Here is a 15107-nt window from a genome sequence, read left to right on the forward strand (position 1 = left end):
CGAAAGGGCGAGCATGTTTGGTGTAACGGGGATTCGAACCTGCGACCATAGGATTACGAGTCAAGTCTTGACCACCAGGCCAGGCCGGGCCAGCATAAAATAAAGAAATATTTTCTTTCTAAATTATTTGTTTTTTCTAACTTTATTGTCAATTCGTACTAAAGCTGGTTAAGTAACAAAACCTATACTTCAATATCATAAATCTACTATAAAATGTATAACAGCTCTTGTACTTTTAATTTTTGACTCACTCATTTATCCTCAACGTTCTATTACTCAAGACACACTTGAGCTTAAATCTCGAGAAAATGTGCTATTGAAGTGGAAAATTGTGTACTGAATATTACGTTAATAATTTGCACTATATTGTATAATCATTATTGTTACCGTGTTTATTGTTTAGTAATTATTATATGTAAAAAACGGGTACGTTTTATTTCCGTGAAATTTACATTTAATACTGATTGGCCTTTATCCATTTTCTACCCTATAGCCATTATTCAATCAACATTAAAGTGTTACAATTCATCTAAACATATCATACGTAAAACCAGAATTTAACGACTAGTCTCAACTCTATCGTATTTCGTTATCAGCTTTAGCTTCGAAATTCATACTGTCAAAAATCTGTTTTATAACAAAACAGCCACAAGTAACTCAGTAATATTGCAACTGATTTCACATTTCAATCAAAATAACCAATCACCACTATTCGTTGGTAAAAGAGCACCCAAGAGTTGGCGATGGGTGTTGATGACTACCTGCCTTCCCTCTAGTCTCACACTGCTAAATTAGGGACGGCTAGCGCAGATAACCCTTGTGTAGCTTTGCTAGAAATTAAAAAAAAACAACAACAAACAAACATGATTTTAAAATTAGGTAACAGGTTTATAAACCAATCCAAATATATCTCAGATCCCTAGTTCCTTGGAATTACAGCCTATGTCTACTCCAATAAGTTCTCCATAATTCATATATCCATGAACTCTGTCACTCACCACATCCAACTGTACTTGAGGTAAAGGGTTCCTCATGGACTAAGCCATCATATATATAGAGCAATATGTTCTATGTAGACTATTCTGACTGCTACAGTGGATCTGTAACTACCGACTAGACTATTCTGACTGCTACAGATCTGTAATGTAGATCTATAACTACTGACTAGACTATTCTGACTGCTACAGATCTGCAATGTAGATCTGTAACTACTGACTAGACTATTCTGACTACTAAAAATCTGTAATGTGGATCTGTAACTACTGACTAGACTATTCTGATTGCTACAGATCTGTAATGCGGATCTGTAACTACTGATTAGCCTATTCTGACTGCTACAGATCTGTAATGTGGATCTGTAACTACTGACTAGCCATATTCCAACAGCACTTCCTTCAAAGCCATCATGAGCTCAAGAATACGGAATACCAGATTTCCAACTCATGACAAAACCATAGGAATGTAGCGAAACGAACTCCAGTCTCACTTGGAGATTCCTTTTCAAGTCTGTTGATGGCATGAGGAACAGCAATATATCCAGTTTGTTGTTACCAAAAGCCAACTGATTTGTAAATACTAATCAGGTTCTTCGGTGTTATTGAAACTTGTTTATGTGCATCTACATGTAGCATTTGTAATTTGATAAAAAAGATTGCTCTCAGTTGTAGTTCTTGATACATCGAGACTGCTAATGAAGAATTCGGAAAACTAGCTCACAGTTAGGTCATTAGGTTACCTTATTTCAACACAGAAACACATATCCAGTAAATACACCCAACAAGAAGTATCGGAGAAAAGTAGTCACTCTCAAGTGGAATGTTTCAAATGGATAATACACAACATCATTTGGGATGTTTTTTTAAAAGGTACCGTTCCATTGAACATACTATTAAACATTTATGCAATACAGCATGTTAGTAGTAGTAATCCAAGGTGAATACATGTGGAATACATTCAGATTTCATTCAGACATTTTTATCAAACTTTGCCAACACATTCTTATCTGAAGATAAAATGAAGGTGTCCCTATGGTCTGCAGAGAGTGAGACAGGCTAAAGTACCTTATACCTTTGTAACAAGATGGTGAGATGCAAGAACGACAGGAATCCAAACTTGCCAGATATTGGCTTCATACATTTCAAGTAGAATTTTTTTAAACTTATATATCAACCAATTGTTGGCTTTCAGTCAACCTTCAAATAACATCTATTCAACGACAAAAATAAACTCACAGTGTGATGCATCAGATTTTGAAAACCAATAAACGAATTTATCTATTTAAATATTGTTTACTATTCATACAGGAATAAAAACACACAACGGTGAAGAGGTAAACCATTTACTATCTCAGAAAAGTAAAATAACTAAAACTTTTTCAAACACGAAATCCAATAACAAAAACCAGAGTTAAATATTGATGTAATACTTACGCAAGGTTAGAGATAAAATATGTAAGCCTTCGGGGTAAGAAAGCGAAGCAGAGGATATAATACTTTTGTTTGTTTTCCTTTTTGTTCAGCAGTTTCAGAAAGGGTCAACTATGTCACAGCAACTTGAAATATTAAACTTTTATTTTCAGCGTTATATGTTCTCGTATATAACCACTGAGCCAGGAGGTTAGCATTGCATACAGAAATAATGATTCTAGACCACTATCCAAAGCTGATAATGAATTTCATAAAAATAATCCATCAAGGAAAATGGACCAGCTACCAGAAGAGAACGCGTTTTGTGAAAGGAACATGGACATTAAACTAAGGAGATTGGACCCAAAACAAACTGCTATGAATTGACGTCAGTAAATGCATTCCTTCATATGTTACCAAGTTTTTATTGGCTTCTTTTTACGCATCGAAATAAGATAAGCAGACACGTTATAACAGCAGGAAATTGTATCATTTCAACTTTCAGGTATTAACTTTAAAGAAGTTCAGTATCTGAGGTCCACCTGTGCTAAAGATGTATGAAGCTTCCAAATAAGTTGTTCTAAAATTAACTTATTTATTGTACAACGAAATTTGTAAAAAACGAAATATAAATCTTAGAATACGACAACCATACTTGTTTACAACTTTCTTTCTTGATTCAGTTTCTGTTCCTGAAAGTACAAATTAAATCGATTGTAAACTTAGAAGCAATCGAAAGGTCATAACTCAGTTTTAAGTAGTTTTGTGAGTCTATTTTTTTTTAAACATAAGTCTTGAATTGTTAGTATTTGTAGGACTTTTCACATTACTACATTCATTTGTATTCAAATCTTTCGCGTTGCTAAAAGTTATCCGAAGTGGCCCTAGATATCAAAGTTTAAATGAATATTGTAGACATGTTTGATTCATGAACATGTTATTTTATATCAAATAGACCATCTAATGCCCTTCGCATATACATACATTTTTCTATTTTTGAAGTTTTCCTAAACAAGCCACGTGTTTACAATCACATTTTGAGACTTAAAGACATAAAATCAGAGATCAAGCCATAACAAGACTCCTTTATTTACTATAATATAGTCAAACATTTTACACAATTACTACTATTTAATTTAACAGATGAAGTAAGAAAACAGCTTTATTTATTTTGTAAGATATAACATGAGAAATGTAAATATTTTTATCACATTATGTTTGATGATATATTAAGCAGTTCCAACCAAGAGAAGATTTGAGATACAGCTTTAGTATATTTGTCGCAAGGCACTACATGAACGATTTTTATTTAAATTCCTGTCACCTAACGCTAAATATTTATTACTGAATGCAATCGATATTACTTATAAACATTTGTCTGGTGTATATTTAACCAAACTGACAAAATATGGCATGAATCACCTGTCTCTCTGTGTGTGTTTATTATAGCAAAGCCACATCGGGCTATTTGCTGTGTCCACCGAGAGACATCGAACCCCTAATTATCGTTGTAAATCCGTAGGCTTACTGCTGACTCAGCGGGGATCAAAATCACCTGGACAGTGATTTTCAGTAGACAATGAATTGAGAAGATTTGGTATTTTCAAGATAACGTATTAAAACACTCTTCGATTAAAGAAACTTTACATTTGATCACGTGGAACTGGTAATCCTTACACATCTGCTATCATACTATAAAACATCTACGTATCAAACACACTGCTGTAAACGTATTACGTACTAAACATTCCATTCTATAAAGCTATGTGTACTTTTGATCACATATCAAATTGCTATCCAATCCAACGTTTCTATTACTTTAAAACAAAATTATTACAGATTAAGACCCAACTCAAAATGTCTATTACTGCATAATAAAAGCACCTTTAACTTATCACATTCAACTTACAGCCTAATGTAACACATCCACTACTACATTATAAAACGTATAACGATTAACATTCCACTCTATAGCCACTTTTATCATATTTGACCTAGCATGACATGATCGACAGGAAACTTCGACTCTCCTTTTGCAGGTCGCGGTTTTGAATCTCATCATTGAACATGTTCACCCTTTTAGCAGTGGAGACGTTATGATGTGATGGTCAGTCAATTCGTCTAATAAGTGTAGCCCAAGAGTCTACGGTTCGTGGTTTTGATCAGCTATAATCCCTCCAATATGCCACTTTTTAATTAGGGACAGCCAACACAAACAGCCCTCGAGTACCTTTGTTCGAAATTCAATAAATAAACAAACAAGTATATTATATTCAATAGTATATTTAATAATATTCATAAGGTTCTGTAGCTAAGAAGTGAAATACTTCCATTACATAAAGAATGTTACGAAACTTTAATTGCCTCTTGAATCAATATTTAGTCATTCCGTTTAAAATTACTTGAAAATAATTTGTCAACAGCAACTGTTTAAACAATTTCCATTTCTATGTTTGGACATTTGTTGTGTTAAATCTTATCCTGCTCTTCATTTTTCATGCTCTAGCGCAGAGTTTATAATTGTACCTTTGTTAAAACTTGTATGTACGTTTTCGGAGCGATGCACTCTCGTCTCAAGTTTCACAAAAGTATCTTTGAAACATTTGATGATTATTTCGGTCATCGTTAGCTGTCGCTAAGACGTAACCAGAATAACGAGGTTTAGAACGAGGAAAATTTTAGCTCAAGGTCAGCTAAATGTAAGTTCTTTTATATGTGGAGTGAATTATGCAATTATTTGCGTCAACTGAAAGTTGTTTGTTTGAATCACACCACACGCACTTTCAGTAATCAAAACACTTTCATTTCTTTGTCATCAATTATCTGAGAATAATCAAACTGAGTTTACTTAACACAGATTTTGAGTCAAATTATACTGAATTTGATGGAAAGAGATAAACTATTGACTTGTTATTTAAGAAGATTTTAAATCTAAGACCAATGTTAGTCAGAAAAAAGTTCATCTTATTGAAACTGTAGTAACACTTAACATTGTATAAACAGTTGTTATTATGGAGATAAACTTGAAAGTTCATCTTATTGAAACTGTAGTAACACTTAACATTCTATAAACAGTTGTTATTATAAAGATAAACCTGAAAGTTCATCTTATTGAAACTGTAGTAACACTTAACATTGTATAAACAGTTGTTATTATAAAGATAAACCTGAAAGTTCATCTTATTGCAACTGTAGTAACACTTAACATTGTATAAACAGTTGTTATTATGGAGATAAACCTGAAAGTTCATCTTATTGCAACTGTAGTAACACTTAACATTGTATAAACAGTTATTATTATGGAGATAAATCTGCTTCAGCTTATGGTTTTCTCTTTTAAGATTCTTCAAGCAACCTCCTTTCCCCAGATTCTCAGCAGTGAGATTGAGAAGTTATTACATTAAAATTTGATATTTGATTTCTGTCACAGGATAAGTAACCCATTATAACCTCATGACTTTAATCACTCAAGGATACCAGATGTCTATTATGAAATCTCGTTTGTTTTTTATTTAAATTATAAAACTTACGTAACTCATGTTTGACGTATTAGAAATTAACTGTGTAAAATTCTGACTACTAGAAATAGTGTTATATTACAAATATAAACTTTAGTGTTTTTCGGATAATCTGATGTAAAAAAATTGTAATGGAGTTGTAGTAACTAACTCCACTTGTGACGTTTACTGGAGTTGTAGTGGATAACTCCACTTGTGACGTTTACTGAAGTTGTAGTGGATAACTCTACTTGTGACGTTTACTGGAGTTGTAGTGGATAACTCCACTTGTGACGTTTACTGGAGTTGTAGTGGATAACTCCACTTGTGACGTTTACTGGAGTTGTAGTGGATAACTCCACTTGTGACGTTTACTGGAGTTGTAGTGGATAACTCTACTTGTGACGTTTACTGGAGTTGTAGTGGATAACTCTACTTGTGACGTTTACTGGAGTTGTAGTGGATAACTCCATTTGTGACGTTTACTGGAGTTGTAGTGGATAACTCCACTTGTGACGTTTACTGGAGTTGTAGTGGATAACTCCACTTGTGACGTTTACTTCTATACAGAATTAAAAAAAAAGTTACCATTATATTGAAGAAACAAAGCAAATGATTTGATTGTATTACTAATCCATCTCTCAGCCAATAAGGGTGTAAAACACTTCATAAAGTATCCACAAGTTATGCAGCCAAAAGTGACATCATCATTATTTCACAAATCTGATTCGTTAAGACCTTGTTTTCCTTCACCGATTGCAAATTTTCCTTTATCGTGTCGTCACAAGTTAATGAGTGTGCCTTTCAACAGATATATAAGACAAACTGCAGTTAGAGGAACTAGACTGGTACCAGTATCCAGAAGAGGAACACCTAAAGATTAGACCGCTTTTACCAAAACACAAAACAATGACGAAGGTTTTATATATTTTGGGCTTCTTGCTTACAGTTGGTAAGTTTTTCATTTAAATATTTTAGTTTGTATAACAAAGGGCTGTTTGAAGACCGGTACTTTGTGTGATAGAGTTGCGATCAAACCCTCACTATTGATGGCTTAAAACATTTTAAAATTTCAATTTTATACTTTAATAATTTAAAATTAACCTAAAAGTACTGTTGAATTAACGATGGTCTAAAACATTTTAAAATTCCAATTTTACACTTGAATAATTTAAAATTAACCTAAAAGTACTGTTACGTAATGTAAACCACAGGAAACTAATATGATTGGTTGTGATAAAATGACATAAAAACTGTTCAAGTATTTTAAGGAAAATTCACATAAAACATGTTCTTCTTGGCGCTGGAACTCGAGGTCCACCATGCTAACATCGTAATGTTACACGAAGTTTCTCGTGTTAAAGCGCAAAACTAAACAATTAGGTATTTACGCTCTTTATTTCTCGGGTATCTAACCTCAATTTTTAGTTTTATAAGTTTACCTACCAGTCAAAGGAGAGCACACGGAAGTAAAAACTAAGAGAACAAACTACTTGTGTAAGAAAACAATATAACCGACATTATTGAAGTGAATAATTGTCTTTCCTGAACCGCAGGTTTTAATCTAATGACGTACACAATGTTATAAGATTACTTACTACTCAAACACGAGTCACACTATGTTGTTAAGAAACCTCATTAGCAACATTATAAACAATGTAAAGATAATGGTGTTATTTAAACACAATGGTGTTATATATTTATGACGTTTTAACTGTTTTCTCTGTGTGTGTCCTTCTGGAAGTGTAAGAAAGCACTGATGCCAGCCAGACCAACAGACGTGATTTTTATCTGTTGGTGAAATTTTATCACTCACTTTCCTTGACAGGTCTCGTTTGATTCAAGGTAAAACTAAGTTGGAACCTTTTACCTCTCTGACCCACTTAAATATAACGTACTTTCTTACTGTGAGCCCTATTGACCTAAACTATTTTATACGTGATATATCTTAATATTTTGTGTATGAATAATACATTCGTTATAATACAAAATTTAAATACTTTCCTCTCCATACTGAAATAGTCTTAATAACCATCAGAGTATGTGTTGCATCAGACTTGGTGATTTTTTATGTTATAACATTCAACATGAGAAACTAATAACACATTGCGTTAAATTACTATTTCATGTGCAAAACACTTATTACCCTATAGCAAAAGCCTTCTTACTTATTTCTTGAACAGGTTTATGCTCTTAAGATGTAACAAGGTCAGACCAAACGATTCTTACTTCTCTTATATATACAATGATTTTAAAATTAACTACATCATTGCTGTGTCAACCATTGAAAGAAACAAAAATAAAAAGAACAACCATGAAAGCTTTTCAACGATAATTTGTTGGTTATTCATACATGTGACAGACACGTGTCGAATGTGTGTATGATTCGGCCTTCTACCTTGTATACTAGTGAGATACGAATAATCCACCCGACTCATGAAGTACTACATACAATAGTCACTCTTCTTTGTTTTTACACTTGAAAAACATTTACAGATCTAATCTCATGATTTACTGTTAACCACTGTAAACACAATCAAGTGTGTAGCTCGATTTTCGTTATGACGAGTTTTATTTTGATTGTTGCAATATTTGTTTACAGAATGCTATAAATAAACACTCATTGACTTTTCACTTATGATCTAAAAGCATATGTTGAAGATAACCACACAGTTTGACGTGCAAATACGTATACTGGCGTATATACATATATTTATATTATCCAAATTAATGTAATTACAACTGACGTGATATTTTATATCTATCAGACTTTATGTATCATCTTTTTTTATACAAGTGTCACGTATATACATTTTATCTTATTGAAAAGTTCTGAAGGAAGATTAGAAAGTTTTAGTTAGATCATAATATAGTTTATGTTGTAGTTTAAGTTAGATCATAATATAGTTTACGTTGTAGTTTAAGTTAGATCACAATATAGTTAAGTTGTAGCTGACGAGTGAAAACAAAACTAAAGCTCATGGTGGTTTACAAGAACCTACTCTTATTTCATTTCTATTTTAGCAACATACCAGGTGTACTCCCAGAATTGTCACATGAGAGAGCTTGATGTGTGTGCCGCCACTTTACTGGTCAACCAAGATGACAATGTTGCTCAAACTGAGGAAGAACTGGACACTCAGTGCGCGTAAGTAGAATTCTGATATTACCTTCTTACTAGTGTCTTCTACAAACACTAACTTCAGAACCATTGTGGTTCACAAAGTTTTATTCTGATGATAACAGATTTGATCACTCCATTCTCTAATATCCAGTGACCTTATTAACCATAAACACTTAAACCTGTGACAATAAACTGTGGTACACTATATCCACCCACTACTAAATCAGGTTTGAGTGTCTTACAATGTTATTTGAGGTTCGTAAACAATATTTTTACTTAGCAACATTTAACAAAGTAGTTTGTCTTAGTTTCTTTACTTTTATATCATTTATTTCAAATAATTTGTTAAAAAGTGTAATTAAACAAATAGAAGATAAGAAAAAATATGTAGATATGTCTTAAATATTTAAAGTAATATTAAACCAATGACTAGAAAAATATAAAAATAATTTACTAGCTTTCAAAATTTAATTTATTTTCCTTTGACGGACATGTAAGTGTTATGTAAGTATCATGTAAGTGTCATATAAGTGTTATGTAAGTATCACGTAAGTGTTATGTAAGTATCATGCTGAAATGCAATCACTATAAACGATTTTAAAGTCACTTACAACAAAAATACAAATTAACCATTTCAAAGATAATTAGTCTGAAAGCTTTTTATAAATTAACAACAAATTACCAATAGAAATGAATTGACGTGGCTTAGCGATTAGAGTTTTAGTCTGTGCATACAAAGAGTCCGTGGTTTACGTCTTATTATCACAGAATTACGATCCACATTGTGGGTCTGGAAGTTTGGTATAGGAGATACAGTTAAATTTCACTATGTGATTAAAGTACCCAATAGATGTTGATTAACTACCTTTTGTCCCTCCTACGTAAGTGTGAAATTCACTTACTAACCATTTAATGAAACGCAAAGCTGAGAATTCTACTACGTTACCATTTGATGCTATTTTTATATAAAATATTTACATTTTTTAAACAATGCCCCGTATGTCTGTTGTTATCTATATACCAATCCGTAAAGAGTTTCATTAAGTTTCTATAGTGTCAGTTTCGTTCGAATTTCGCCATAATAATTTAGTTGAATATCTTTGACGTATAGTAGCTTTTCATCATGTTTTCATGTTTTCTCAACTTTGACGTACAGTGACTTTTTATCATGTTTTTTCATGTTTTTCTCAACTTTTTTTACTAATCATTACAGGTTTTTTGTACTCTGTGATAAATTAAAAATTGATTTCCTGTATATTTTTGATACCTTGGATACGTTTCATTTATTGAATTTTTTTAATTATCAACCTCAACAACTGAATGGACAGATGAATGATCCATGTAGGTTCAGGTATAGGCTTTGTTTGAAACTACCTACACGAGAGAAGGCAGCATCCACCGCCACAAGGACTTTAAACTTCATAACAAGATTGAGTAATGCTTTTGGTCCAGCATGGCTAGGTGTTTGAGGTGTTTTACTCGTAATCTGAGGGTCGCGGGGGCGTTATAATGTTACGGTCAAACCCATTATTCGCTGGTTAAAAGAGTAGCCCAAGAGTTGGCCGTGGGTGGTGATAACTAGCTGTCTTACTTCTAGTCTTACACTGCTAAATTTTATAATACGTTCATAACAGAAGGTGTGATCACAAAGTGGCTTCATGTCTCAAACCATAGACCCTTCAATCAACAATCCTGCATGTAAACAACTTAGTGATGTTTGGTTCTACATATATAGAACTAAAATCTTACTGCTTATCAGTTAATCGTAACACTAGTTAGTAACAAGATTATAGGGAACAAACATTTATATTATAACATTTTATTGTATAAGTTGCAACAGGTAGCGCTTACAGTTGGCACTATTTTTATGTAGAATATGAAAACAAAAAATAAAAAGTACAAATTAAAACCAAATGTGCAACACAAAGGTTAAGACAAGACAACAAGAGCAACTGATTTTTAATTCGTGTTTAAACAATAGTGTGCACCCCAAAGACCGAGATAACAATAACTACAACATTTCTGCACTAAATAGATAGATATTACATGTTTATATTTAATTACGCATACTACATAATTTGCTGTAAATGTGACACAAATAAAAGTATTCGCAGATTCATATGCATGCATTCTTCCCTTCTCCTAGTGGCACAGCGGTGTGTCTGCAGACTCACAGTGCTAGAAACAGGGTTTCGATACTCGTGGTGGGCAGAACAAAGATAGCTCATTGTATAGCTTTTTGTTTAATTCCAAATAATCAGTCAACTGTTCTTTCATTAAGATGAACTTAACGGAAGTAAAATCTTCCGAATATTGAGGACAGTATCTTCCACATTTGAGGTACAACCGACTCGCACTTCACTCTTCATTGTTTGTTTTGAATTTCCGCACAAAGCTACTCGAGGGCTATCTGTGCTAGCCGTCCCTAATTTAGCAGTGTAAGACTAGAGGGAAGGCATCTAGTCATCACCACCCACCGCCAACTCTTTGGATACTGTTTTACCAACGAATAGTGGGATTGACCGTAACATTATAACGCCCCCACGGCTGAAAGAGCGAGCATGTTTGGTGCGACCGGGATTCGAACCCGCGACACTCAGATTACGAGTCGCACGCCTTAACACGCTTGGCCATGCTGGGCCATACTCTTTCATAATACGTGAACATGAGTTTACAGTTTCCATCTTTACTAACGGTAAGAAATATACGAAGCCTAATAACTTCTACATTTAAGGGTGTGAAATTATCAGTTTAAAATAAAAATTACCATCCAATGATTTTTGTTTTTATTTTGTCTTGTAGAACCATTCGCGACGTGCAGCGCTGTATCCAGAATTACACTGAACATTGCATGACCCCTGTCCAACGGGAACTGATGGGTTTCTTCAGTGAAGGGTCTGAACATCTGCTGAACGATTACTGTACTTCAGGTTCAGACGTCAGAAAGAGTGAGTTTTTATTCTAATTAGCATAAATAATAGTATAAAAACAATAATAATTGTTTTTAATCTGATCATACAATAAGTTATTGATCAAAAGAAACAAATTGGAACCAGGATTATAATCGTCTCTACCAAGATCAACATGATGTGCAAGTTTGGAGACCACAATAAAAAGAGACCTCTCCTCATTTATTAGTACAAACTTTAGAATAATTATCGAATTATTTCTAAGCGAACAACAATTAATAATATTATTATTTTGTGTAGGATGACTGTATACACAGTGGTCCTGCATTTATAGAGATTCGTGAGAGTTGATCATTGTTAGTTGTTCAATAAAAACTATTATTAATCTCAGTTTATTCTTGTTTTTTGGAATTAAACACAAAACCTTCAGTTTCTAGCGGTGTGAGTTCAGTGACATACTGCTGTGTCACTGGGAAGCGACTTCTTCTTTCTCTGCTAATATAATACTTCTGTTGTGCCCATCAGGATATCTGGAGAACTCTGCTTGCCTCAGAGAAGCTAACAAAAAAACAAGACCTTGCCTCAATGACCTGAGAGTTGGTTTGGAGGTGATTGGAACAACTGACTTTGAACAACGTGTCCCAACAGCGTGTTGGTAAGTTTTGATTTGAACAATGTTTTTTGCTCTTTAAGTAACAGATATCAATTATTATGTTATATCAGTAGGATATATCCTGTCGCAATAAATACCACCTCAGATACTATGATATGTTTTATTCTCACATGAGTAGCAACTATCCATATTTTACAGGGATATACCACAATGTCAAATCGAAATCCAGCTCAGGGCTGTATGGATTACAATACGGCATTTGTTTTGTATTGAAAACACAAAGCCACCATGAGAAGTTGTATTAACTCAGTATGAGACACTATGAACACGCCAAACAACATGAACTAGAATGTATTTGATATGTAGTAAAACAAAACGACTTTTGTCTTCAAGTATAAAAATGGTTAGTGATCCATATATTAAACATCACAGGGGTGGCTAATGACTCGTTAGTTTATTATTAAATTAAAAATGATAAAAATACACTTTATGCAAAAGAAAAGAGAGCCTATTTGATACAATACGCATGTGTCAAAAATAATAATTAAAGTAATTCAGACACCGTATCCGATCATTTGTGTAGATATAATTAGTATTATTTTTTGAGTGTTGAGATATCATATTCCAATTTCTTTTGAAAAGTAATTTAGTTCACTAACGTATATTACTGAAACATATATGTACCAGTGGCTCAATGATAACCTTGAGGGCTTTCCATGCTGGAATTAAAGGATCGAATCCTGCGATAGGAACACAGCAGTAAGGACACTGTTTAGCTCTGCACTTAATAAACAAGCAATACATGTATGTAGAGAAAGAAAAAAATCTTGCAACAGTGGTTTTGTTTGCTTTAAATTGAACGTAATATTACAACAAACTAGTTAACATTGCAATACAAGTTTTATTCAAACAAAGTTCATTATAGCTTTATGAACGATTTGGAAGATGCTATTTTGATACATTAACAAAATATATTTACATATGAAATTATAGCTCGTACCAGCGGTACATGAGCTGTGTTGAGACAACGATTGAGAGCGAATGTGGACCCGACTCTGTCACTTTCTTACAAGAACTTCTGCGAACTGCTGTCTCCCGTCTTCCTGACATTGTATGTACCGGTTATGGTCCTGAAAACAGCGAATGTGGCAAGTTACTGCCGCCATCTGGCCAAACACCAAGTTCCGGTGGAAGTAAATCTCCTTTGTCTCGTCTTTTTGACGCTTATTTCCAAAACTTGGACTCTTAAAACGAAACCAAAGAGAAAGAAAACATCGTCAACTATCCACGATGGTTTCGTAATTATAAGCATACAACATTTTAACGAATACGATAATACTAGTAGACAAATGTCATTTACACCATAGATAAGGAATTATTTCTGGTCAGATTAGATAATTTGATTTGTACCTTTCTCTGCCCTTATGTTTTGTTTTGTTGTTTTAAATTGAGTAACATGTTGTTGAAAAATTGCGATGTAATCTGAATTTGTTTTTCAATTTTCGCTCTTTTTTTAATACAAGTAGAAAATATTTACTTCATTAACACCAGGGGTCTTTAATTTTATACATCTAAATACACATCCGTGTAACACGGACGCAGTAAAGTTTCGATAAAGAATCCAATAAAATGTCAGTAGACGACCATGTAGAAGCAGTCACACAAGTGATCTGAAAATCAATGTTCTGTTTCTATTCTTCCATACTGGAAATACATCTATTGAAATATATTTTCTTATATTACATTTCGTTCGATATGGTCTCAAATAATAATTACTACCGTAGTTGAAAAGAAAAATATTCCCATTTCAATGTTTAGACTTATTTTCTCTTTAGAACTTTTTATATTAAGGGTAATTTTAATACGGTGAACCATAGCAATCAAGATATGATAAGTTTGACTTCCAAATAAGCTGCATGACATCGTGAACAAACAGTTTCTACCACGTGCATTGGATCTTTCAGCTTACTGTTTGACATATATCAATGTCACTGAAAAATTGTTACTCATAAATGACTATGTTATATAAACACAGGGTTAAAACCTTTTTATAAAGTTGGGTATTACAATATTTCTAATATACATATATACAAACTTAATTTTGAAGTTCAAATCTGAATACTTGGATACAAAACAAACCTTCTATTAAACGGGTCTTAAAGAGTTAAAATTAACCACAGTATCCACAAACAACCTTAGAATCAGAGCCATGGAGGAGGTCATAGTCCGAGAGTTAAGCCTGATGTTCAGTAATTTATGCAGAACTATAGAGACTGGAGAGGCAGTTAGGAAAGTTACCGTATGAACTTATGACCTGAATTAAGCCAGATAACATGTTTTATTTAGAGTTGCCGTACGAACTTATGACCTGAATTAAGCCAGATAACATGTTTTATTCAGAGTTACCGTATGAACTTATGGCCTGAATTAAGCCAGATAACATGTTTTATTTAGAGTTACCGTATGAACTTATGACGTGAATTAAGCCAGATAACATGTTTTATTTAGTAAGGTTTGGTTTTTAAGTTCCTGCCTTCATTCCTGGTTCTTTAACTATGT

At 33.2% G+C, this 15107-nt stretch overlaps 1 protein-coding gene across 1 annotated transcript; it reads left to right on the forward strand.

The window, feature by feature from the left end:
* The first annotated feature begins 6695 nt into the window (after positions 1 to 6695).
* Positions 6696 to 14093, forward strand: LOC143233402 (uncharacterized). Its single transcript, XM_076469603.1, has 5 exons — positions 6696 to 6854; positions 8927 to 9050; positions 11829 to 11974; positions 12461 to 12590; positions 13542 to 14093. Exons 1-5 carry the CDS (start codon positions 6812 to 6814, stop codon positions 13795 to 13797), a joined length of 699 nt encoding a protein of 232 aa, XP_076325718.1. The 5' UTR covers positions 6696 to 6811; the 3' UTR covers positions 13798 to 14093.
* The last annotated feature ends 1014 nt before the right edge of the window (positions 14094 to 15107 follow it).

Source organism: Tachypleus tridentatus, chromosome 12, assembly GCF_004210375.1.
Source record: "Tachypleus tridentatus isolate NWPU-2018 chromosome 12, ASM421037v1, whole genome shotgun sequence".
NCBI classification, from domain to species: Eukaryota; Metazoa; Arthropoda; class Merostomata; order Xiphosura; family Limulidae; genus Tachypleus; species Tachypleus tridentatus.